The 24,167-nt window shown below is 38.1% G+C and overlaps 1 protein-coding gene across 3 annotated transcripts in view; it reads right to left on the reverse strand.

Annotated features, from left to right (window-relative positions):
- The window catches only part of LOC115437052 (sodium channel protein type 4 subunit alpha B-like), a 67,762-nt gene that overhangs the window by 8,119 nt on the left and 35,476 nt on the right, over nt 1-24,167 (reverse strand). For 2 of the 3 annotated variants that reach the window (XM_030160127.1, XM_030160126.1), the window contains exons 14-22: nt 23,617-23,855; nt 22,204-22,377; nt 20,601-20,957; nt 14,995-15,405; nt 8,358-8,475; nt 8,066-8,220; nt 6,048-6,221; nt 2,889-2,915; nt 1,614-1,736 (exon numbers count right to left, since the gene is read on the reverse strand). In XM_030160127.1, coding sequence (XP_030015987.1) covers nt 1,614-1,736; nt 2,889-2,915; nt 6,048-6,221; nt 8,066-8,220; nt 8,358-8,475; nt 14,995-15,405; nt 20,601-20,957; nt 22,204-22,377; nt 23,617-23,855 — 1,778 coding nt within the window. The remainder of the gene's footprint in view (nt 1-1,613; nt 1,737-2,888; nt 2,916-6,047; nt 6,222-8,065; nt 8,221-8,357; nt 8,476-14,994; nt 15,406-20,600; nt 20,958-22,203; nt 22,378-23,616; nt 23,856-24,167) is intronic. The other variant, XM_030160128.1, reaches the window with a different exon arrangement.

Genomic DNA, 24,167 nt, shown 5'->3' on the forward strand with positions numbered 1-24,167 from the left:
TTCCTGTCCAAGCAGGCATTTTAAATCCAAACTGACTCAGGGCTGCTACAACTGATAGCATTTAATATATTTATCATCTTTAATTGTATTTTAAATATATTTTAATTGTATTTTGCACTGTAAAGCACTTTGTGACTCCCTGTCTGTGAAAAGTGCTCTATAAATAAAATTTACTTACTTGAATTTAATTGAATTGAAAAATCTTTAATGTCCCCAAAGGGCAATCTGATTTGCAACAGAAGTGTACATATCTCACAAATCACCAAAACAATCAATCTCACATAGTGCAATAAATACAAGAAATACAATAAATACTTGCAAATTTAGGTGAAGTATGAAAAAATAAAAACATCCTCAATTACATGGTTCTTTTAATGAATTACAAAATGAAAAGAATAAAATACATACAAAAATTGTGAACTTCAGTAAAGACTGTTTATTCACATATTGAATTAGTTTTTGATTGTTGTAAATGTTATAAATTAAATCCTTCCCTTCCAAATTGTTCGAGCTATATTCACTTTTAATAAAAATCTTCATGAGTGGTATGTTTTTACTTCTCAGATAACATAAAACATGATATTTGTAATAGCAGATGTTTTTTTCTCTATAAACGACTTAAAAAATACAATTCTTCCCCTATTTATTGACATCAGACAAGACATTTATAGATTTTAAGTAGGTCTCAGGCTCTAAATTTGGTATAAACACTTGAATACTTTTTGTATAAATGCAATGTTCGTAACTGTTGCTGCTGTACGCGTCATTCATCTGATCAACTTTAGAGATTTCACTCCTCTGAAGGATTTAAGGTCGCTCTTTCTGTGTCACAACATGAGTTAAGCCTTTCACAAATATTACATAATTACGATATCACAAATACATTTCATGCAATTGTGATAATCGTCTCCATTCACTGTATAAAAAGTTTGGTGAAACTAACAGAACATTACATCTTTTATGATTTTTTCCACACAATGTACCAAATGGCTTTTTAATTAAGACTAATTATAGTTTATTTTGATTTTGTGGGTTGAAAATTTCATAAATGGATTTGTATATTTAAGTCATGTCATAAATACCATTCCAATAAAAAAGGTTTTAAAAATTTCTTTAAATATTTACGTTTAGAAATTCTATGCTAATAAATATATATTCAGGGGAATTAGCATAATTCAACTATTATTACATGTACACACTGGCAGTGGCATAAAGATAACATTATAGACAATAATATTGTTCATTACAATTATTTGTATAACAATTAGTCGTAAACTCAAATTTCAACAAACTTCTAAAGATCATTTCCAGCTTAGTCTCCATTATTATACCAGAAAATAGGCAGAACAAATACCAAGACGGAAATAAAAAAGTTGTAAATCACCCTAATTCACACAGGACTAATACTATCACAGGAACATCTGACTTTTCTGAGGTATGGTAGGTAGTTTGTGGTTGAATTTTAATTTTACAGACAGGGCAGATTTACTCAGGATTAAGATCACAGATGACCTTAATTATTAAAGTTAAGCCGAGGTCCTCAGGTTTTACTAGTCCTGTGAGAACAGGATTTACCATGTCAACACAAAGTCTGTTAATTATCTCTGACTCACTCTCATGCCCTCGAATCTGGACAAAGCTCTCAGAGGTCTCAACGCTCGGAGGGTCCTCAGGGACTTGATGGCAGCGAAGTCGGAATATCCAAGTGAGTTTGCGATCAGGCTTATCAGAGACACCTATAAGAGGTAGAGAAAGACATGTGGACCATGAGCAGCTTTAAATTCAGTCAAATACAGTCGTTTAACTTAAGACCAGCGTCATTTTATAACTGAACAGGTAAGATAGTCCATTCAATTCACTGACATACATAGTTCTAATATATTAAAAGAAAAATAAACACAATAAAATATCAGTAAAACAACATTTGAAGAGCCATATTTAGGATTTCTTGTGCATTTTTGGGACATTCCACAGTTAGGAACACACTTTGTGAGATTTTTTAGGTTTAGATTGTTTTTTAGTAATGTTTTACAAAATTTTGACTTCCACTCTATTCTACATCCAAAACAGACAAAACAAAATGGTATTCCGCTGTTGAATGACCCTTGGATGACAGCTATGAATGAAAATGATATGAATAAATGAAAGAAACAAGAAGTTCATGTTATGACTGATGATGACAAAACACAGACCAGTATGCACATATGCACAGTGTCCATGCATGCATACTTAACTATATATGCATATAATATATGTATATATATCAAATAGAGTGCGTTTTATAAAGAACTTTAACAAATCTTTGCCAAATTTGCTTCCCAATTTGCATCCAGTTTTTTCAACACATTCATCAAAACATTTTAGGACTAAAAAGGTCCTAATAGTGTGTTTCTTTATAAAAGTCTATTTATAGATGTGTTTGTCCAATATATCTAAAGAAGATACTCAAAATCTTTTCTGAGTTTCAAAGACGTTTTTGGCTCCAAGAGAGTACAGACAGAGAAATACAGCAGCAATATAACATAAAGTAAAGTACATTCGTTTATAAAAAAGAACGACAGGCAGCTTTTAAAGAAAACACCCTTTAACATGTAGATAAAAACAGTTGGACCAGTAGATTAGAGATGTTTAATAGATTAAAAATGTGCACTAGATCTTCTGTAGATAAACCTCAAGAGTACATGACACTGCAGTTGTTTCTGATATAAAAGCCAGGGTCTTGTAAAAAATATCTGTTTTAGCCACATTCTGTGACACAAGAGAATGGCTTTTAATATCACAACAGAAAGCACTTACGAGTGAAGAAACACAGAGGCATTTGTGATGCAGATGCGAGTTTCCAATCCCTGAATCCCATACTCACCTGCGACCTGCTCACTACAACTTACCCTAACAATAGAGCGGTCTGTGGCGATCTGTGTAACGGCAGGTGAAATCAGAGGAAGAAAAAACCCAGTGATGTTCAGACCTGGTCATTCAGTGTATTCAGGTTCAGATGACCTCATTTTATGGACACATAATGTTACTGAACCTAGACCTGAACACCTGAATCAACCCCGGATCATAACACTGCCCCCACAGGATTGTACTGTAGGCACTAGGCATCATGGGTAATCATTTCAACCGCCTCTCTTCTCATCTTAATGGACCATCACACTGGAACAGGGTCAAATAATATAATGTGCTGCACATTTGTAATACCCATCGGCCAAATACAGTGTAAGATTCTGTTGAAAGTTACTTCCCTGTAATTTAGATTAGATTGTCTTTGTGTAAAATCTATTACATACATATTTATATTTGAAAGTACTCAGATATTATAACTGCACAAGGCCATTTGACCTTAAAAAGTGAGTCAAGATCACTGATTTTCAATAGGCTTCTGCTCCATGCCAAGATGCATCCACAGTATAAATTTGGTGCAGATATCTCAATGCATTCTTCCGATAATGCGATTATGTCGTTGAATGGACAAGCAGATGGACAGATGACAAAACGATTACATTACATTAGCCGAGAGGTTATAAAATGAACCCAGATGATGCTATGAGGGTACAGAAGGCTAATAGTATGTCTTATCCTGACATTATCTCATCTGTACTGTCTGACTTTTTGCAATTCCACTGTGTTGTAAACATATATATGTCGAGGCCCAAAACGGAATCTGGCCCGATTCAGAATCGGGCCGGCCCAGAATGGAATTCTATTCTAGGCTGGCCTAGAATGGAATCCTGCTGCTATAATGTTATTTTTATACCATGTTTAATGCAAATGATCCATAATTCCATAATTTGTCATAATTTTACATTTTCAGTCTTACATACCTTGAGTAACTATTGTCAATTTCAGTCGATTTCACTGTACCATATATTGGTGGGGAGTACCACTAGGTTCTATTTGTAAATAAAGTGTATTATAGTTTACAATTAAAATGTTGTTTGTTTCATTTTTTTTTCACATATTTGCAAATTCCATGTATTGATTTTTGAAATAATTTAGATCATTTGCATTAAACATGGTCTAAAAATAACATTATAGCAGCAGGATTCCATTCTAGGCCGGCCTAGAATAGAATTCCATTCTGGGCCGGCCCGATTCTGAATTGGGCCAGATTCCGTTTTGGGCCTCGACATATATATATAGTCTGTATAGTACTTATTACTGCTATTATTATTTTTATTTTATATTGTTTGTTATTTTACACTATCTTTATGCATGTACATGTTTTTCCTGCACTTTATTCTGTTGCTGCATTGACTGTTGAATTTCCCCATTGTGGGATTAATAAAGTCTAATCCAATCTAATCTAATCTGATCTAATCTAATCTAATCTAATCTAATCAATCAGCGATTTAAGTCTAGTAAAACAGGACCCTCCAATGATTTAAAAAGGACATGTTCTGGTATCCTATCTGTTTTGCCCACTTTGGATCTATTTTAAAAAGAGGTGTGTCTGGCTCAGTAAAATCCATAAACATGTCTAGAAAATCATTTGGGACCATGCTCAGTGATGCATGACTCAGCTGCTGAAGCAAAACAGCAATATTAAGTATCTCCAAAACTGATCCCATTTAGCGAAATAATGTCTATAATACTAAATTTGGAACTCTTTTGAATTAATAGTGACATGATTTACTCAGCTGAAAAGGAGTTCCATTAAAGCAACACATATTTATGATCATAAGAACAACAAACATTTGCAGATAAAACATATTTTAGATGATCATTTGGGATGTTCCATTCACTTCTGTAGTATTAAGTATTTTATATATATATATATATATATATATATATGATACAGAAGTTGATAAACTTGCATAAGAGCTTTGATGTGATTTTTACAAAACATTGCTGGTGCAAGATGCTTCTTGAGGTTTAGATAGTTGGAGAATATCAATATATAACATCATAAAATGTATCTTTTCTTGGAATAAAAAATTCAACAATTTCTGAGTAAGTCTATGAAAGTGGGCCAGGTGGGTACAAAAAGGAGACGAACCCTTAACCCTCATATCTAAATAATGCTGACGTTTACAGACATTACACCCCAAATATGATGATTATCAATAAGTTACCACTTACAGATGACTATTTAACCTGAAAGAAACGGAATTAAAAATGTTCCTTATTGTTGCTGCTGTTCATCTGATCACCTTTAGATATTTCACTGCTCTGAAGGATTTAAGGTCATTCTTTCTGTCACAACATGAGCTAAGCCTTTTACAGTTATTACATAATCACTATATCACAAATCCGTGAAATATTCCAGGTTGTTTCATGTAACTGTGATAAGCATCTCAATTCACCTGTATAAAAAAGTTGGGTGAAACCAACAGAACATTAACAGAACATTACATCTTTTATCACTTTTTCCACGTAATGTACCCAATGAGGTTTTTTTTTTTTTGTACTGATTATGGTTTATTTTGATTTTGTTGGTTGATTTCATAATGGGATTGTATATTTAAGTCATGTCATGTCTGCCATATTATTAACAAAAGGAAAACAGAAATATATTTAATTATATATGTTTATAAATTCTATGCTAATAAATGTTTATTCATAAGGTGAATCTGGACTCATCACACCACATGACCTTTTTTCCATTGAAACACAGTCCAATCTTTATACTTCTATCAAACTGATGGTTGTTTATCAAATGAGAAAGTACTCACTGCATCATTTAAAGGACTGGAAGACTGTAATAATAATAAATATAATAAACATCTAAGATTTGGATTAAATGGTTCTGCAGTTTGCACCAATTCCTGTAAAAGATCATTTGAAAAAGCTCAGAGAGACAACAATATGTATGTTTCTGATAATTCTTCACGTACTGAGGGAGCTGTGCAAAACGTGTTTAAACAGACGCTCGAGTCAAAAATATTTCACTCAATAAGTCAGCTACTGCAGATACATGTAGCGTTTTCCTGTCAATAATAACACACTTAGCAAGCGAAGAATCTCGGCTACAAAAAGAGCGGTTATTGTTTAGTTTTTGTATGTTTACTATGAAAACGTATGAAGAAAAGTCACTGTTCACTTACATCCACAATGAGAAAGTCGAGCCAGCACCAGTAGTTGGTGAAATATTTCTTGAAGCCATATGCGATCCACTTAAGGAACATCTCCAGTACAAAGATATAAGAGAAGACCTTATCGGCGTACTCCAACACCACCTTCACCACTTTTCTCTTCTCGATGTAGATGTCTTCAAATGCCTGCAGGAACGACAGAGAATGAGGTATAAATTTAAAATCAGTGCGGTTAAAAAATGGCACTGAATTGGACCATATTTCACCGTTTAACTGGTATGTGTCTTGAACATACGATGGCAGAATAAATGCTGATATAGTTAGTATATACAAGTATATAGTTTGTGTTTTTAGACATTTACTGCTTGAAACTGAACTATAAAATGACTTTGTGACATGTTTGATGACCACATTTGAGAAATTGTAGCAAAGAAAATATTTGTTTACGCACGTATCAGTCCATATGTCAATATTACAGACGTTTCACTTCCTAATACTGTTTTGGCCAGATACATATGGCCTATAAATGTCTGATATGTCCTGCATTTGTTGTATGGTTCTTTGTTTTTCTGTGTTGATCCTGGACTGTGTGTGTTTTTAAGTTTGTGACAAGTGTTGCCTTTTAAAACTACTTTCATGCGCTTTTTAAATTGCCCCTCGAGGACAAATAAAGCAGGTTGAATTGAACTGGTACAAGACATTTCACCTACAGTTTTTAAGTTTAGTTACTATATGGGTACTTCTATGAAACTGGGTTCATTTTGGTACCTGGTACTTTTCCAGCTTTTTTAGACTCAATAATAAAAGAGAAATGTAGACATATTTACCCCAGGATGTACCTAATGATGACCTCAGATAAATGCAAAAAAATATATATACCCTTGCTCTGAGCCATCCAAAAGTTAATGAATTTTTAATACATTTTAGGGCCAAAAATAGGACCAAATTTGGGTCATGAAAAGCTACCTAGGTGTCAGTGCATTTGATCTGGAAAACATGGCTGTAAATGGTCTTATATACCGCTATGAATAAGGACATTGTGTTAAATTTGATGATCCTAGTGGTTTTTCTAATCATGACATGCGGGTTTTTTATGAATCTCAGTCTCATTCCAGTCTCGTGTCCACTGCCCATTTAAACACACCTAAATCGTGAGTGATTTTGCAACAGCGGTCATTTTTGTGAAACACGCCGCCCTGCATATTTATGTCGATTCCCAAAATGTATCTATAAGAGAACAAAAAGATATTCAAAAGAATAGTAGCGCGTAATTTTTGTGTCCTTTTTACCATGTTACATGCAGATTTTTGTATAAAAAAATAATCTAAAAAAAATATAAAAATGTATTTTATCTGAAAAATTGTTTCTGTTTTATCTGAGTAAATATTTATTTTTAAAATAGACCCAAAGTGCTTCCAAACTTGCTTCATAACATTAGTCTACATCTGGTTTGAAATTTTAGCCCCCGTGTCCTGTTTTTAGGGACCAGTTTCATAGAAGCACCCATTTGTATACTATAGTCGTGGAAAAAATTATTAGACCATCAAAAGTCATCAAAAACAATGGTTATGCAAGTACGAACTCCTGTGTGTATCATGTGACTAAAACAGACAGAAAAGAAAATATGGAATGCCAAAAAGCACTGTTTTTGGCAGTACAATGCCATAGCTATTGATGGAAGAACTGAAGTGATTTTGGTTATTATTAAGAAAACCATGGAAAATGGAAAGATATCAGCTCTGAAATTAAACTCTTATGAGCTATTTCTGTTGTTATCATTACATTTGTTCAAACAAATGTACCTTTAGTTGTACCAGGCATTAAAATGAACAAGAAATTGAAGAAAACAAGGGTGGTCTAATAATTTTTCCAGAATCGGGTATAAAAGAAATGTAAAAAAAAAAAAAAGTCTATATATTCCAGTACTTCATTACTTTTTGTATTTTCTCTGGTGAATCTGACACCAAATGTCTAAACAGACCACTGTTCTTTCCCCTATTTGTTCATGTGGATAAGGTAGGTGGTCGTACCAGAGCTCCGCTGCTGAGCAGGATCATGAAGATGATGAACGTCTCGAACCAGCTGTGTTCAACGATCTGGTAGCAGGTCTTCCTGAGCCTCCACCAGAACTGACCCAGACCTTGGCTCGTGTCCACGTCACAGCACTGACAGTGACGAATACACACTGCACACAACATGAACAGAACATCCATGTAAACACGTCCAGGTCTGTTTATCTGTACTTACATTCTAATATAAATTTGGATTGAAGTTGAATCTAATCCAACTTTCAGTGATAATGTAAATACTAGTGTTACATACGTTCAGGGAAACATTCCTCTGGCTCCATATTGTCTTCGTCCAGCTCTGATAGGTTGTCAGCTTCTTCTCCAGGTTTCCTCAGATCCACCGTGCTGCCTTCAGACAGGCTGATTTTCTCCTGAAACAAACATGTCTCTGTTACAGACCACTTTCTCCTTTACTCTCTGTTTATTTTAGATTCAATCTGAGCTGGAACCTGGACTTAAATAACTAAAAACACTTGGAAAAGAACTAGTGTGAGCTCAATACAGGCATAAATTCTGTTGGGTTTCTGTAAATTGACTTAGAGTCTGGTTTTGACCAACTCTATATATAAAATGTCAAGAGATAACTTTTTTTTGTGATCTGGCGCTATATAAATAAAATTTTGATTGATTGAGTGATTTAATTGGTTTTCCCCTGTAAGACGCTTTGGAAAAAAGCGTCTGCCAAATGCGTAAACATAAACATAAAACTCAGCACATATTTGCAGAATTTGAACACATCTCTAGGCTCTTAGCATGTGCGACGGTTGCATGAATCCCCTTGAAATCAAATAAGATGCGTTTTAGTGTTACATCAGTGGTACTCCAGTATGTCAGAACTTATCTTATTTATACCTGACATGACTTAGTTTTTTTTTTTTTTTTGTACACTGATCATTTTTACCCTAATACAATATTACGTCATCTAAAGCGACCCTAAAGCTGTTGTATTAACACAGAATGAGCAAAAAGAAATACAAATACTGCAGATTTTCATCCTGGATTACTGTTGAAAACTAGCAAAAAATAACCTTATAAGAGAAAAAGTCGATAATATATTTACGGTACAGAATACAGACAGAAAGAAACCATTAGAAATTAATGAACAAACATTTATCTGATTTTCAGGGATTTTACTAGGTGCTCCATAAGAAGTAGTAATTAAACAACATATGACATATTATTGCACATCAACAATGCACAATAATTATAATCAGCCACTTTAAAGTGTCTTCTTCAATTTGTGCATTTAAAAGGATGTATAAATCCAGTACAATAACAAAATATAGAACACTATCTGAATATGTGAAAATCTAGTTACAGAAGAATGCATACAATAAGATATTACTCTGTATTGCCTATTTGTAACTAATTAATTAGTAAAGACTATCATGATTAGGAGATATAATCACATTTATTAATGATTGTATTTGTAGTAAATAATGAAAGTGCACATAAATATTATAGCTTATTTTAAAAAAAGTTGATTATGCGAAACTGATTGTGTGTGAGGTGACTAAAAAATGTATGTGAATGGTTTGTATGGATGCGTGTGTTAAAGCAAAGGAAGCTGAATTAATTTAATTATCAGTTTGTTAAAGGGGTGGGAGTCTATAAATTATACTTCATCCCACTCCTTTTCAAAAAATTTAGTTTGACCATATTGTATAGTTCTTTGTTATCTGATTCTATGTGTTTGAAATAAAACTACACTGACTAACTAACTAAATATGTGATAATCAACAATGTGCAATAATGAAAAACCACTAATGTGCAATAATCATAATCAACAATTTGCAATAACTACTGTACTTAGCTAACTCTCACTCTGTATCTGACTAGGTATGAATGTGTGACTTGACTGAATGGGAGAGGGGCTTAGGGGGGTGTTTTTCTACTGCTTTTACTGTTTTTTTTTAACTATTTAATACTATTTAATTATTTTGAATTTCATATTGTGTATTTCTTTTTTTACTCAAGAAGTACTGTCTCTATGAAGTGCATCAGAATTTTGTTGTGTATGCTCTGTGTACAAAATGACAATAAAATGAATCTTGAATCGACTAAAAACAGTATTTAAATGCGTACATTCTCATTCATATAGACATCTTAACCCATAAAGACCCAAACAGTCACGACGACTAAAACCATCTACTGATCTACAACGTTAAATATCTGTTGATCCACTAATCCTATCAATACATGTAAATAATTAGTGTAAAATGCAGTTTGTCATATTTTCAGTGTCATCAGATATGACCCATTTGGATGTTCAGAGGCTCCGTAGTTACCATGGAAACACCATCATCTTCTACAACACTGATTCACCAGTAAAACCCATGGAGTTGGATCAATGACAGTGGATGGAGACACTTGGTTTATGTTCAGTTAATAATATCTTTGCTGAAAAAAAAAATCACTTTTTCTTCAGTTTTTTCTATTTCCAAAATAATAACGCTCAACTTTCATCTGAGCTTTTATGAACATCTACATGATCAGTGAATTAAATATAGAAAAATCTGTGATTTTTACCAGAAAAACACAGAATAAAGAGGATAAAATTAGAATAAATGGGGATAAATCACATAAGATTCATTTGGGAATTGCCACAAAAGTAGCACTGGGTCGTTATGGGTTAATCAAGGGTCTGATATCAAACGTTATTTTTAAAATGCAAAAATGACGTAGTATGATTATAACATTCTTTCTAGAAAAGTTCATTGTGTTGGTTTTATCTGAGCTAAAACATAAAACTGCTGAGTCTTCATTCAGTTGCATCTATGCTGGAAATACGAGTAAACGTTTCAGTCAAACACATCAGCCTTCATGATTCAGCTTGGATTTATGGCTCACCTAGATGCACAGCCTTGCCTTTCAATCTCTTGTGAGCTTTAATACAATTCTGATGAGATTTCTGTGTGTTGTAACAGCAGCATATTTAGCATGATTTATAGGACAGGGGTGCAGCTTCAATCCTATAAAGTGGTATGAGGTCTAATCCAGCATTAAAGAGCATCCATAAACCTGGAGACGGGATTATCAGCATCACCAGAAAAGAAGAGCAGACGAGACGATGAGCGCCGGTGGTATTTTTATGTCGATATCTACATAATTAACGGCTTGAAACAAAGCCAGCGTTGTAATCTGACATGAAGAGAAGTAAAAGTGACGGGATGATCACAGACAGTCTTGTTCGTTTTGTCGTTTCGAATATAAAGTGTGTTCTTCTTTACTGAACAGCTGATGCCCTGTTAAGCTGAGGCTCGGCTGGAGGAGGATTTTTTTTTTATTTTTATTTCATTTCCATTTCCCCTCATGCCTAATTCTGCCGTGGTGTGGAGAGAGGAGCACAGCAGGGTAAGAGGACGACAGAGTGCCAGACTGCAGCCTACACTGTTCAGCTCAGCCTGGCCCGGCCTGGCCTGGCCCTGCTCAGCTGTGTCAGTTTAATCTGCTCTGCAAGGCCTGGATCCACATCTGGCCTGGCAGAGAGGACAGCACCACACACCCTCCACCACCGACACACCCTCCACCTCAGCAACAACACACCCCCCACCTCAGTAACAACACACCCTCCACCTTAATAACAACACACCCTCCACCACCGACACACACCCCACCTCAGTAACAACACACCCTCCACCACTGACACACCCTCCACCTCAGCAACAACACACCCCCCACCTCAGTAACAACACACCCTCCACCTTAATAACAACACACCCTCCACCACCGACACACCCCCCACCTCAGCAACAACACACCCCCCACCTCAGTAACAACACACCCTCCACCTTAATAACAACACACCCTCCACCACCGACACACACCCCACCTCAGTAACAACACACCCTCCACCACTGACACACCCTCCACCTCAGCAAAAACACATCCTCCATCTTAGTAACAACACACCCTCCACCACTGACACACCCCCCACCTCAGTAACAACACACCCTCCACCACCGACACACCCTCCACCTCAGTAACAACACACCCCCCACCTCAGTAACAACACACCCTCCACCTCAGCAACAACACATCCTCCATCTTAGTAACAACACACCCTCCACCACTGACACACCCCCCACCTCAGTAACAACACACCCTCCACCACTGACACACCCTCCACCTCAGCAACAACACATCCTCCATCTTAGTAACAACACACCCTCCACCACTGACACACCCTCCACCTCAGCAACAACACATCCTCCACCTCAGCAACAACACACCCTCCACCACTGACACACCCTCCACCTCAGCAACAACACATCCTCCATCTTAGTAACAACACACCCTCCACCACCGACACATCCTCCACCTCAGTAACAACACATCCTCCATCGTAGTAACAACACACCCTCCACCTCAGCAACAACACACCCTCCACCTTAATAACAACACACCCTACACCTTAGTAACAACACACCCTCCACCCCCGACACACCCTCCACCTCAGTAACAACACACCCTCCACCTTAGTAACAACACACCCTCCACCACCGACACATCCTCCACCTTAGTAACAACACATCCTCCACCTCAGTAACAACACATCCTCCACCTTAATAACAACACATCCTCCATCTTAGTAACAACACACCCTCCACCTTAGTAACAACACACCCTACACGTTAGTAACAACACACCCTCCACCTTAGTAACAACACACCCTCCACCCCTGACACACCCTCCACCTTAGTAACAACACACCCTCCACCACCGACACACCCTCCACCTTAGTAACAACACAACCTCCACCACCGACACATCCTCCACCTCAGTAACAACACATCCTCCACCTCAGTAACAACACACCCTCCACCTTAGTAACAACACACCCTACACCTTAGTAACAACACACCCTCCATCTTAGTAACAACACACCCTACACCTTAGTAACAACACACCCTCCACCTCAGTAACAACACACCCTCCACCTTAGTAACAACACACCCTCCACCTTAGTAACAACACACCCTCCACCTTAGTAACAACACGCCCTCCACCTTAGTAACAACACATCCTCCACCTCAGTAACAACACACCCTCCACCTCAGTAACAACACACCCTCCACCTCAGTAACAACACGCCCTCCACCTTAGTAACAACACACCCTCCACCTCAGTAACAACACATCCTCCACCTTAGTAACAACACACCCTCCACCTCAGTAACAACACACCCTCCACCTTAGTAACAACACACCCTCCACCTTAGTAACAACACACCCTCCACCACCGACACATCCTCCACCTCAGTAACAACACATCCTCCTCCTTAGTAACAACACACCCTCCATCTTAGTAACAACACACCCTCCCCCTTAGTAACAACACACCCTCCATCTTAGTAACAACACACCCTACACCTTAGTAACAACACACCCTCCACCTCAGTAACAACACGCCCTCCACCTTAGTAACAGCACACCCTCCACCCCCGACACACCCTCCACCTTAGTAACAACACACCCTCCACCACCAACACACCCTCCACCTCAGTAACAACACACCCTCCACCTCACCTCTGACACACCCTCCACCTCAGCACCGACACACCCTCCACCACTGACACACCCTCCACCTCAGTAACAACACACCCTCCACCTCAGTAACAACACGCCCTCCACCTTAGTAACAACACATCCTCCATCTTAGTAACAACATACCCTCCACCTTAGTAACAGCACACCCTCCACCCCTGATACACCCTCCACCTTAGTAACAACACACCCTCCACCACCGACACACCCTCCACCTCAGTAACAACACACCCTCCACCTCACCTCTGACACACCCTCCACCTCCGACACACCCTCCACCACTGACACACCCTCCACCTCAGCACTGACACACCTTCCATCTTCAGCACACCCTCCACTTAAGCATCGACACACCCTCCACCTCAGTAATGGCACATCCTCCACCTCAGCATCATCAACACACCCTTCACCACTGACACACCCTCCACCTCAGCACCGACACGCCCTCCACCACTGACAAACTCTCCACCTCAGCACCGACACACCCTCCACCTTAGTAATGACACATTCACCATCTCAGTAACGACAAATCCTCCACCTCAGCACTGACACACCCTCCACCTCAGCACCACCATAACACACCCTCCACCTCAGCACCACCATAACACCCCCTCCACCTCAACACCAACACACCCTCCACCTCAACACCGACACATCCTCCACTTTAGTAACGACACACCCTCCACTTCAGCACCGACACACCCTCCACCTCAGCACCACCGACACACCTTCCCCTCAGCACTGACACACCCTCCACTTCAACATCAATTTCAGCTGAAAAGTTTAAGATTATCTTTCTGCTACTAAAGAAGCCAAATTCATCTAATAACAATTGCTAATAAAACAACACACTGGCCAAACTGTGAACCACATCTTTCAGTGAAATGGTTGTAAATAAGCTGCTTTAACGTTACTACACATATTAGAGATGCATCTATCGTAACATTCTGATATCAATGCAGTGTTTAAACTACTAACTTGGCAAATTACTGAAGTCAACACTGATTTCTGTGTATTTATTTTGCTTTTGCTGCTATTTCTTCAACATTTTCAGATAGGAAAACAAAGGCATCTGTTATTATAGCAATAACTCTATTGTTCATCAGGCTGTTGATATGACACTATCCTTAAATGAAGCACACAGATGAATATTAGCTGCTCCCGTTGGTGAAATCAGAACTTATTTGTCAGTAATGAAGACAAATATATTGGTTGCAGACCAGTATATTGGTTGTTTTGCAGTGAACAAGAATGCATTGCTGGTTTCTAGAGGTTAAAACAATGTTGGTGACTTTTTATGCACCAGTGTGAACATAAATACAACATATGTAGATGAAAACTCACCGGTTTGTTCTCTTCATCCTCCGAGGACTCTGAAATCTCCTCCTCCTCTAAAAACTCCACATCAGACTCTCCAGGCGCAATGGGAACAATAATAGTCAGGTTGGGGTTGGTCATGTAACTGTCCCCCTCTGGGATGGTGTACTTCTCATCGTAAAATCCATAAACTCCCCCGTTACTTTCCACGTGATTTCCGACCAGTTTGACAGCCTGACCAGCGTCCTTAGCCTTCTGTTGTCTCTTTTTAATGCCGCGGTTGAAGAGGTCCATGATGCTTGTGATGACCCAGGTGATGCCGCTGTGGATGCGGGCGATGGCGATCTGGATGTTATTCAAATCGCCATCTTCATCGGGTGCTGAGAGGTTATCAGAGCTGAATGAGCTGAGCAGCAAGGCCAGGAAAAGATTCAGCACCTGTTAAGAGACAAACAGTAACATTAGCAGCTGTAACACTATAATAAGCTGTGATAGCGTTTATCATATAGTTCCTTAGATGGTAGAGGTTTCTATTATTTGTACTAACTGTTGTAGTAGTAGTACATCCACTGTTAATACTTATGTAGTAGTAGTATTAACATCATGGACCTTTGTTCTGGTTTTTCGTAATTATACTAACACCAGCTGATCTACTTTTGTCAATTCCACTTCAGTTATCTGTGCATCAATTACATCCATGCATCTCTCCCTACTTCACCCCCTTCTCCCACTGTTCCCCAGTCTCTCTCTCTCTCTGTCTCTCTCTTTTTGTCCTCCTTTACTCTCTCTCTTTTACCCCAACTGGTCAAGGCAGTCGTCCATCCTCCAGCAGTCAGGGTCTGCTCCAGGTTTCTGCTGTTAAAAGGAAGTTTTTCCTCACCACTGTCACCAGTCACAAGTGTTTGCTCCTGGAGGATTCAGTTGGGTTTCTGTAAACTGGCTTGAGAGTCTGGTTTCAACTGGCTCTATATGTAAAGTGTAATGAGATAACGTTTGTTATGATTTGGTGCTATATAAATAAATTTGATTTGATAATAATATATACGTAAACATTAATTTTAATAGGCCAAATCCCTGTACACATCCACTCACTGTTTAAAACTCCAATTTGCACTCTGTACATATTACAATATAAATCCACTGTAAATCCCAACCCATTGTTGTCCTTGTCTGTAGTCAAATGTTTGTTGTTCAATGTATGTTTGTTCAAAAGCAGGTCTGGGCCTTTATGGGTTAATGATGCAAATATGTTTCTAAAACATCAACACTAAGTCATCACAGAAACCCCCAGAAAACAGAGAAAACTTGATAATATCTGGTTTGTTTTGTTTGCAACTAACATTTTTTTTTATAAGAAGGAATAATCAGCTCATGGATTGTGATTCCAGGTCTAGTTGCAGGAAATGTCAAGTGGTCAAAACAAAAAGTGCAAGCAACATGTGAAGAAGAAAAAGCGCAGAGTTCTGATATTCATTTTTAAAGAACACAATACTGTTTTAACTTCTCAGTCATAGTTTTTATGTGTTTCAGCATTATCTCCATCAGTCTTCTACATTGTTGTAGCTATTTCATGTTAATTTATGTAACAATAACAGCAGCTCTGTGTTATTTTCATGATGTGAGCGTCCACCTTCCTCTATTTCACATTGCAAAAGTGTTTGGTAGCATCCAGGTATGGAAATTTGGAGTGATTTCCTCAATTATTTTCCTCCAGAGCTGTACGAAACACAAAGCAGACATGACGTGGCCTGTAAAGGATAAGGGAACCTAACATGATATGACACTCCACATATTTTGACAACATGGATAAATCCTGCACTGTGAAGTAAAGAGGGTAGCGCGATCACAGATCTGCCACATATGGCTTCTAGCACAACACTGAAGTTTTCAAGCGTCCAACTCCAGAGTAATCTGTCCACTGGCTTAGAGAGCAGCAGCATGAATGTATGTGTGTGTGTGATGTGCACAGTTGGTAAGGATCATCTTTAGCCACTGAGCCAGTCAGAGATGGGGAGCATGAGCAGATGATTAGTGATGAATGCCCTTTGACCTTATCGCCCCTAAGCATCCTGGATAATCCTTTAGATAAACAGCTTTCCCATGATTCATGTGCAGAGGAGTTTTCTGTCTATTAAACTCCATAAGGAGCAAGGTTGTGATCTGGTCTTTTCTCTAACAAGGCAATAGGGTCGTAAAGCCACTGTATAACAAGACAATGTGCTGTGAACCACTGTGTACCCTTTGACCTCTCACCTCTTGGGCTTGATAGAGGAAGCCAACAAGGCTTTAAAGCTCTGCGTTCATCACTGGTGGTGTAACATTTACTGGAACAGTGGCTGCTACTGACGCAATTATTGTACATTTTACTCCACTACCTTTGTCTGACAGCTTTAGTTACATTTCAGTTTACTGTTTTTCCTCATCCCCATGTCCGATAAGAACCATGCATCACCAAATGCGTTGATTTTGCGAATTCTACTTTAAATAACTAATTTGGGCCTTTAAAGGTGGGGTGCGAGAAGTTTTCCTGGAGCATTTTTTACTATTTTGCTTAAAATCCCCTTCACACCCTGATTACAACCAATTAATTAAATGCCCTAACACAAAAATTAAAAAAATGTAGTCATCTGCAGAACAGATGGGACTGAAAAAACACCATCCAATCATTTTGAGCGCCCACTCGAAATGATTGAACAGTGATATGTCTATCAAACTCAACTGCCATTTGTCCCTCCCCCCCTCCCCCCTCTGTGCGTACCCCTCTTTGTGCATGAATGGTGCATTCTCAGAGGCTTGGAGCACTTGTTCAGAAAACAAAGCCAGTAACGTTAGCCAGATAGATATGAACTGGGGATGTTCTGTAAAAGTGGGGGTGTTGGAGGAGACTGAATAAGGTATGCATGGATCGGAGCTGGGGCTGCGAACCGCATTGCATGTGCCAGTACTCTGGAGGTGTGGCTTCGGGGGGATGTCTGAAGAAAGGGGTTTGGACTTTTGAATTGAGTATTTTCAAAATGTAGCTTGCTTGAACTATTTTTCTAAGACCTCATACCCCACCTTTAATGGAAGAGGACATGCTAGGAACAGGTGTTTGCACGACATCCACTGGCTAGTTAATTAATTAATTAGTTGTTACACACATCTGAGCCTTTGTTTTTGTGTTTTAACATAACTGAAAACTGCAAAATAAAAAAAAAAAAAGATAATGGCAACAAAAATCAACACTACAAAATCCCTGCAAAATCTTGACTATTGCCACAATCTAAATAAAAATATATTGGTTTTTAAATAAATGCTGTGGCTGCTGTCTGTTTGAACGTCTGGGATTTCTTTCATCCGTTTTCATTAAGGTTATCTTATGACATGTGGCTGGACAACAGTTCACCATATGGCTGGGTGAGTGTACACATCCTACAGCAGTCGTAGACAAACAGAACCGTCAGACAGATTAATTATTTTTTATAGAAACAGCTGCATGTAATGACGTTAAAGCTGTGCTTCATCAATACCTTCAGTAAAGTCTGCACAATAGATGACAATGAGAACACACTGTGGCCTTGGCTGATCCTTTGCGCAGTACTTAGGTCACAATTTCACCCATAAAGCTTAGCTCATTAGCTGTGGATAAAACACTTGGTCTTGCAGGATGTGGTGCTGCAGGCAGTAAAGCCTCTGCAATGCAGTGTGTTGTGGTTATAGTTTGCATGACAGCATCTGCACATAATACATATATGACTTAGAAGGGACAGATGGTTTATATGTTGCCCAGACATGATCTGTTTGGAAGTCCGCTAATGCTAATCTGTAATCTGCAGCCATCATGACGCTGTGTCAATAAACTTTCTCTGCGACATAAGTGTGCTCCAAACCCAAAAGAAATAAAATATAAATAAATAAATGGTGACACAAATATCTGAGTTTATGTACTTGATCACAACAGGACAACTCCAGAGTCACTGCAGAAGCAGATCCTGAACTCATTATATGGATTCATCAATCCTCATTGGTGCAACGTAATCCCTGATTACTTGTGACATCATCATTTGGATTTGACAGCAGCCACAGCTGCATTGATGTGCAATTAAATTTCTCTTTCTCATATGAAACAGAGTAAAAGGAAACGACCCGTGAGATCTTACATCTGTGTTACTGATAACAAAGCAAAACCATGAAAAACATCAATGTGTTACCTTGTTCCACAATATATTTAGCCTTTAAAAGAGTCATTTAAAACCTGCTTACAGATTATTAAGCTTTTTTCTGTCTTCATCATCATATTCATTTAATACATTTTGGAGCTGAGGGACTGTAGTAAACTATTGTGATATGTGCTCCAAAAAGTGAGCCACTGGATGCCACAAACTGAAAAATTTACAATTAATTTCACATTAAATTCTCGTTTTTATGACAATTTCTACCATGACTTGCAGAACTGAGGAGGACAAAATACTGAAAAACTCCTTGTGAGGAAGACCTGATATCCTAATATATTATCATTATGTTGTGAATGTAAACTGACACCAGAGACATAAGAGTACATCTACTGTTTTTGGAGAGAATACCTAACCTGCAAAACTGAAGAAATTAAAATAATATTAAAACAGATGGTTTCTAAATATCCAGGACCAGTTTTTATTACGGCTTCCATCCAAAACCTGAATCACGGACATAAGAAAATCTAAGAGACTAAACAAACTTGTCATCTTTGCTAGAAAATGGATATTAACTCAGAGGGAATTTTAAAGGGCTTTGCCAAATGAATGGCTCAGAGCCAAATTAAGGGGAAATGACTCTGGCCTTAAGTGCATATTTACTGAAAATTTAGTTTAATCATCATTTCATCATTATGAATTTCATCTGGGGGGGGGGGGGGGGGGCACCCAACCAATAGGTTGTGAAATAGGTTGTGACTGGGTTTTCTTACACCTATAGCCTACATTGCTGGCACTAACTTTCACCTGAACGGAACTTTTGGCAGTCTCGGAATTTGCAAATGTCTCCACGGGGTGGTGGGTGGTACGTGCTGCATGAGTACACCCACACCATATGGCCGCTTATAAGACAGGGAGATCAATAAATGGTAAGACGGGGGGTAGGGGGGTGGGGGGAGATGAATAAAATGAGGGAATAATACGTAAGAGCAGGTGAAGGGAGTTCTCCCTAGGTACCGCGACGTGCTTCTTTTTCTCTCTCTCTCTCTCTCTCTCTCTCTCCCTCTCTGTCTCTCTCTCTCTGTCTCTCAGGTACACACAACCGTACAGGACGTACACCTGCAGGTGCCAATGCAACATGTTCAACTGCATCTCTAGGTTTTAGGTTTTATGTTACGTTTTGCAGTCTGAGTTGCCCGTTCGCCATAAATCTACTAACATGTTCGTGTGATCGGTCCTTATCCATGGTCCTGAAACTTATTTAGACTATCTCCCACATCGCAGGTGTGGCCATCACAGAAAATTAAATGTGTCATGTATTTTTAGTTTGCATTAAAGATGACTGTTCAACTATTCGACATGTAATAGGGCCAACCTTTAACTTGAAAAAGAATCATGCCTGTTGATTGCGTGTTTTTTTATGATTAAAAAACCAAAACAAATCACACCCTGATTATATGTTATATATTTCAGTTTACTCACCACCAAGTTCCCAATGACCATGACCAACATGAAGACCAGGATACACAGGGGCTGCCCGGCCACTTCCATACAGTCCCACATGGTTTCGATCCACTCTCCGCACAGCACCCGGAAGACGATGAGAAACGAGTGGAAGAAGTCCTTCATGTGCCATCGAGGCAGCTGGCAGTCGATGGAGATCTTACACACACAGTCCTGGTAGTTCTTCCCAAACAGCTGCATGCCCACCACAGCAAAGATGAACACGATGATGGCCAGAACCAGAGTCAGGTTCCCCAGAGCGCCTACCGAGTTCCCGATGATCTTGATGAGAGTGTTCAGAGTCGGCCAGGACTTCGCCAGCTTGAAGACTCGTAACTGATGAAGGAACCAAGGTCAAAAAGAAACATGACTAGGCCTGAATCTGGTGATATAATACCTGTTATGATACAAGGGTTACGATTCAATAAATTGTGAATGTATTGCAATTCTGTGAGCAAGGTGATACACACTGTTCCCCATATGGTTGTAATAATGTTTTCAGATATATTCCTTTTTTTATTCGTATTTATACACATCAGTAATCGCCTTTGAATCCCACTGAGTCCCATTTACACATTTTATTCTAACTTTATGGGCAGCAGAGTATGTTATACTATAGTACACCATCCTATGCACAAAGTAAAATGCATACAAAATACTGAGATTTACATCATTTAGTACAGTCCCTGTGACATTCAACATTGTTATCTTGGGATCAGGCATTAAAAACAAGTGTATGAATATTTTCTTCTCACACATAATCGTAAAGTTGTATATTTCCGTAGCTCTACTTTAGTACTTTAGTAGCATATGTGCATTTAATATTTTATTCTGGAGCTTTTGCACATGCATGATATGTATGATATTTTTATACAGTCCTTATTGCACTAAGTGTATTTAGCTGCTAAATAGAATGGAGCTGCTAAACTGATTTTCATTGTTCCTGTGACAGTGACAATAAAGATCTATTCCATTCTATTCTATTCCAATGTTGCAGACTCATACATTTCATTCTTGAGTGACATTTGAGGGTTTTTCAGTCAAACGCTGCATTTATTTCTGATTAAACTGGACTGGAGGTGAGTACTAGAGCTGTCATCATACCCTTTAATGTGATGATTAACTGACAAACAATTTTTTTTTGTTAATCTGCTAATTCTATGGTACTGTTATTATGCAACATTCATGACCTTACTATACACATACCCCTTAAAAAGATGAAGAGCCAATTATTAGCACTAAAAATTATGTAATGCTGTGATTTTTGGCTTTGTAACTAAATCCGTGATGTTAATATCAACAGATGCTCTTTGAAATGCGATCAGTCAAATATTAAAAGTAAAGATTATCCACTCAGGCACAACTGAAACATAGCAGAAGAAGGGAGTGTAACAACATGATTAAAATTGCACCACAAATAACAGAAAGAGTGATGGGAATATGACTTTCCAGCTGTTTTTATACAGGTGAATGTAAACTACAACAAGCTATTATGAAAAAGTCAAATAACTATGATCAGGCAATAATGTAATAATTATGACAGGATACATTTTTATTCATGTATTTTAAGTTTTTCTCTTACCAGTCGAAAGGAACGTAGAACCGACAGTCCTTCTACATTAGAGAGGCCCAGCTCCATCAGACTGAGGCAGACGATAATGCCATCAAAGATATTCCAACCCTGCTGGAAATAGTAGTAAGGGTCCAGAGCGATCAGCTTTAGCACCATCTCAGCTGTAAAGATCCCCGTGAACACCTGTGAATTAGAAAAAGACATAGAAAAAATACTTCAAATATTGGTACATGCACCAAACTTATTTAATAGTTTGACCTGCTCTACTATTTATTTGTGACGTTCTCTTTTTTGCCCTTTTCTTTTTTAACCCATAAAGACCCAGTGCTACTTTTCTGGCCATTCCCAAATGAATTTTTGTCTTTATGTAACCTTTCCTAAGCGATTTATCACCATTTATTATAATATTGCCCTCTGTATTTTGCATTTTTCGCTGTAAATCATGAATTTCCCTATATTTAATTTCCTATATTTAATTTAGATGTTCATGAAAACTCATAGTAATTCAAAGGTTGTTATATCAAAACAGAGAAAACTGAATAACAAGTGATTTTTTTCAGCCAATATGTCCTTAACTGAGCATAAAACAAGTGGTGCCAGGCACAACAAACCCTGCTCCTTGCACGTATTGTAGCTTTTTTTTGGCATAAATCATTCTTTTCGAGTCCTTATTATCCAGTGATGGTAGTGGTGTCCCCTCTTCATGGTTTATATAGTCTGACCATTTTTCCCATCTTTTATGAAATTGTGGTTCTTACAATCCCAGTTTATGTCAGTTTTCCCATTACATATTTCTCTCTCATCGTGTCCAGCCATTGCTCCTCAGTCGGAGGTTCCACTTTATACCATGTTCTGGTAATTGCTTTTTTATATATAGCTGCTAATAATATTTTAAGAAGGTACTTATCCTCTGTACTGTGTCTTGTGTCAGATTTCCCAAGTACAATATCTTAAATGATTTGGGTATCTCATAATCTATTATCTGTCTTATACTCCACTTTATTTTATCCTAATATTCTTGTAATTCCTACTTCTAAAATCTGTGTTTCTGAACTTAAAGGCTCAAGATGCGGTCTGTGATTTACCAGCAGGGGGAGATGGCAAAATACAGATGTGGAAATCAGCTGTGTCTCATGTTAAAAATAATCCCTCTTACCCAAGATAATAATGAATGGTCTAAAGCAGAACCTTTGAAAAATGATCAACATGGTCCTGTTCAACCTCAAGGTAAGATAAAAAAACAAAACAAAACAAAAAAACACGATACTTTATTTGAATGATGATCTAAATGCTATTCGCTCATCCTCTGTCTTTCTTGTCAGTAGACCGTCATCTCCACTTCATGTAACCCAAACAGCACTTTGGAAAAGCACTGATAAACACTGGAAACCTGCCAAACCCTATTATCTAAAAGCCCCTTACCAGATTTCCCACTGAGAGCATTGTGTTGAACTCTTCAGTCATGGGGTAGTGCTCCAGCGCCATGAAGAGGGTGTTCAGAACTATACATATAGTGATACCCAGGTCCAGGAAAGGATCCATCACCATGACCTTCACGCACTCCTTCATCTTCAGCCACCAGGGGCAGCAGTCCCAGATCAGGTATTTTTTGGCGAATGTGTACCAACAGGGATGACACTTCTGCCTCGACTCCTCCAGTTCTGCAGAGACAAGATTTAGGCCAAGGCTGTCAAACACATTTCAGTTCACGGGCCACATACAGTCCAATATGATCTCAAACAAGCAGAAAAATAAAATAAAATAGCCTACATATAATGGAAACTCTAAATTTTAAAAAGATAAAAATAAATTATGAAAATGTTTATATTTTCAAACTATCCTTTCACAAAAAAAATTTATTACCTGAACAACCTGAAATTTCTTAAGAAAACTTATGTCTCAACTTACCATTTATACGTGTGCATTACAGATGCAAAATATTTAGTAACAGGCGTAATATTGTTAAAATTTAA

The sequence above is a fragment of the Sphaeramia orbicularis genome, chromosome 17, assembly GCF_902148855.1.
Source record: "Sphaeramia orbicularis chromosome 17, fSphaOr1.1, whole genome shotgun sequence".
Lineage (NCBI taxonomy): Eukaryota > Metazoa > Chordata > Actinopteri > Kurtiformes > Apogonidae > Sphaeramia > Sphaeramia orbicularis.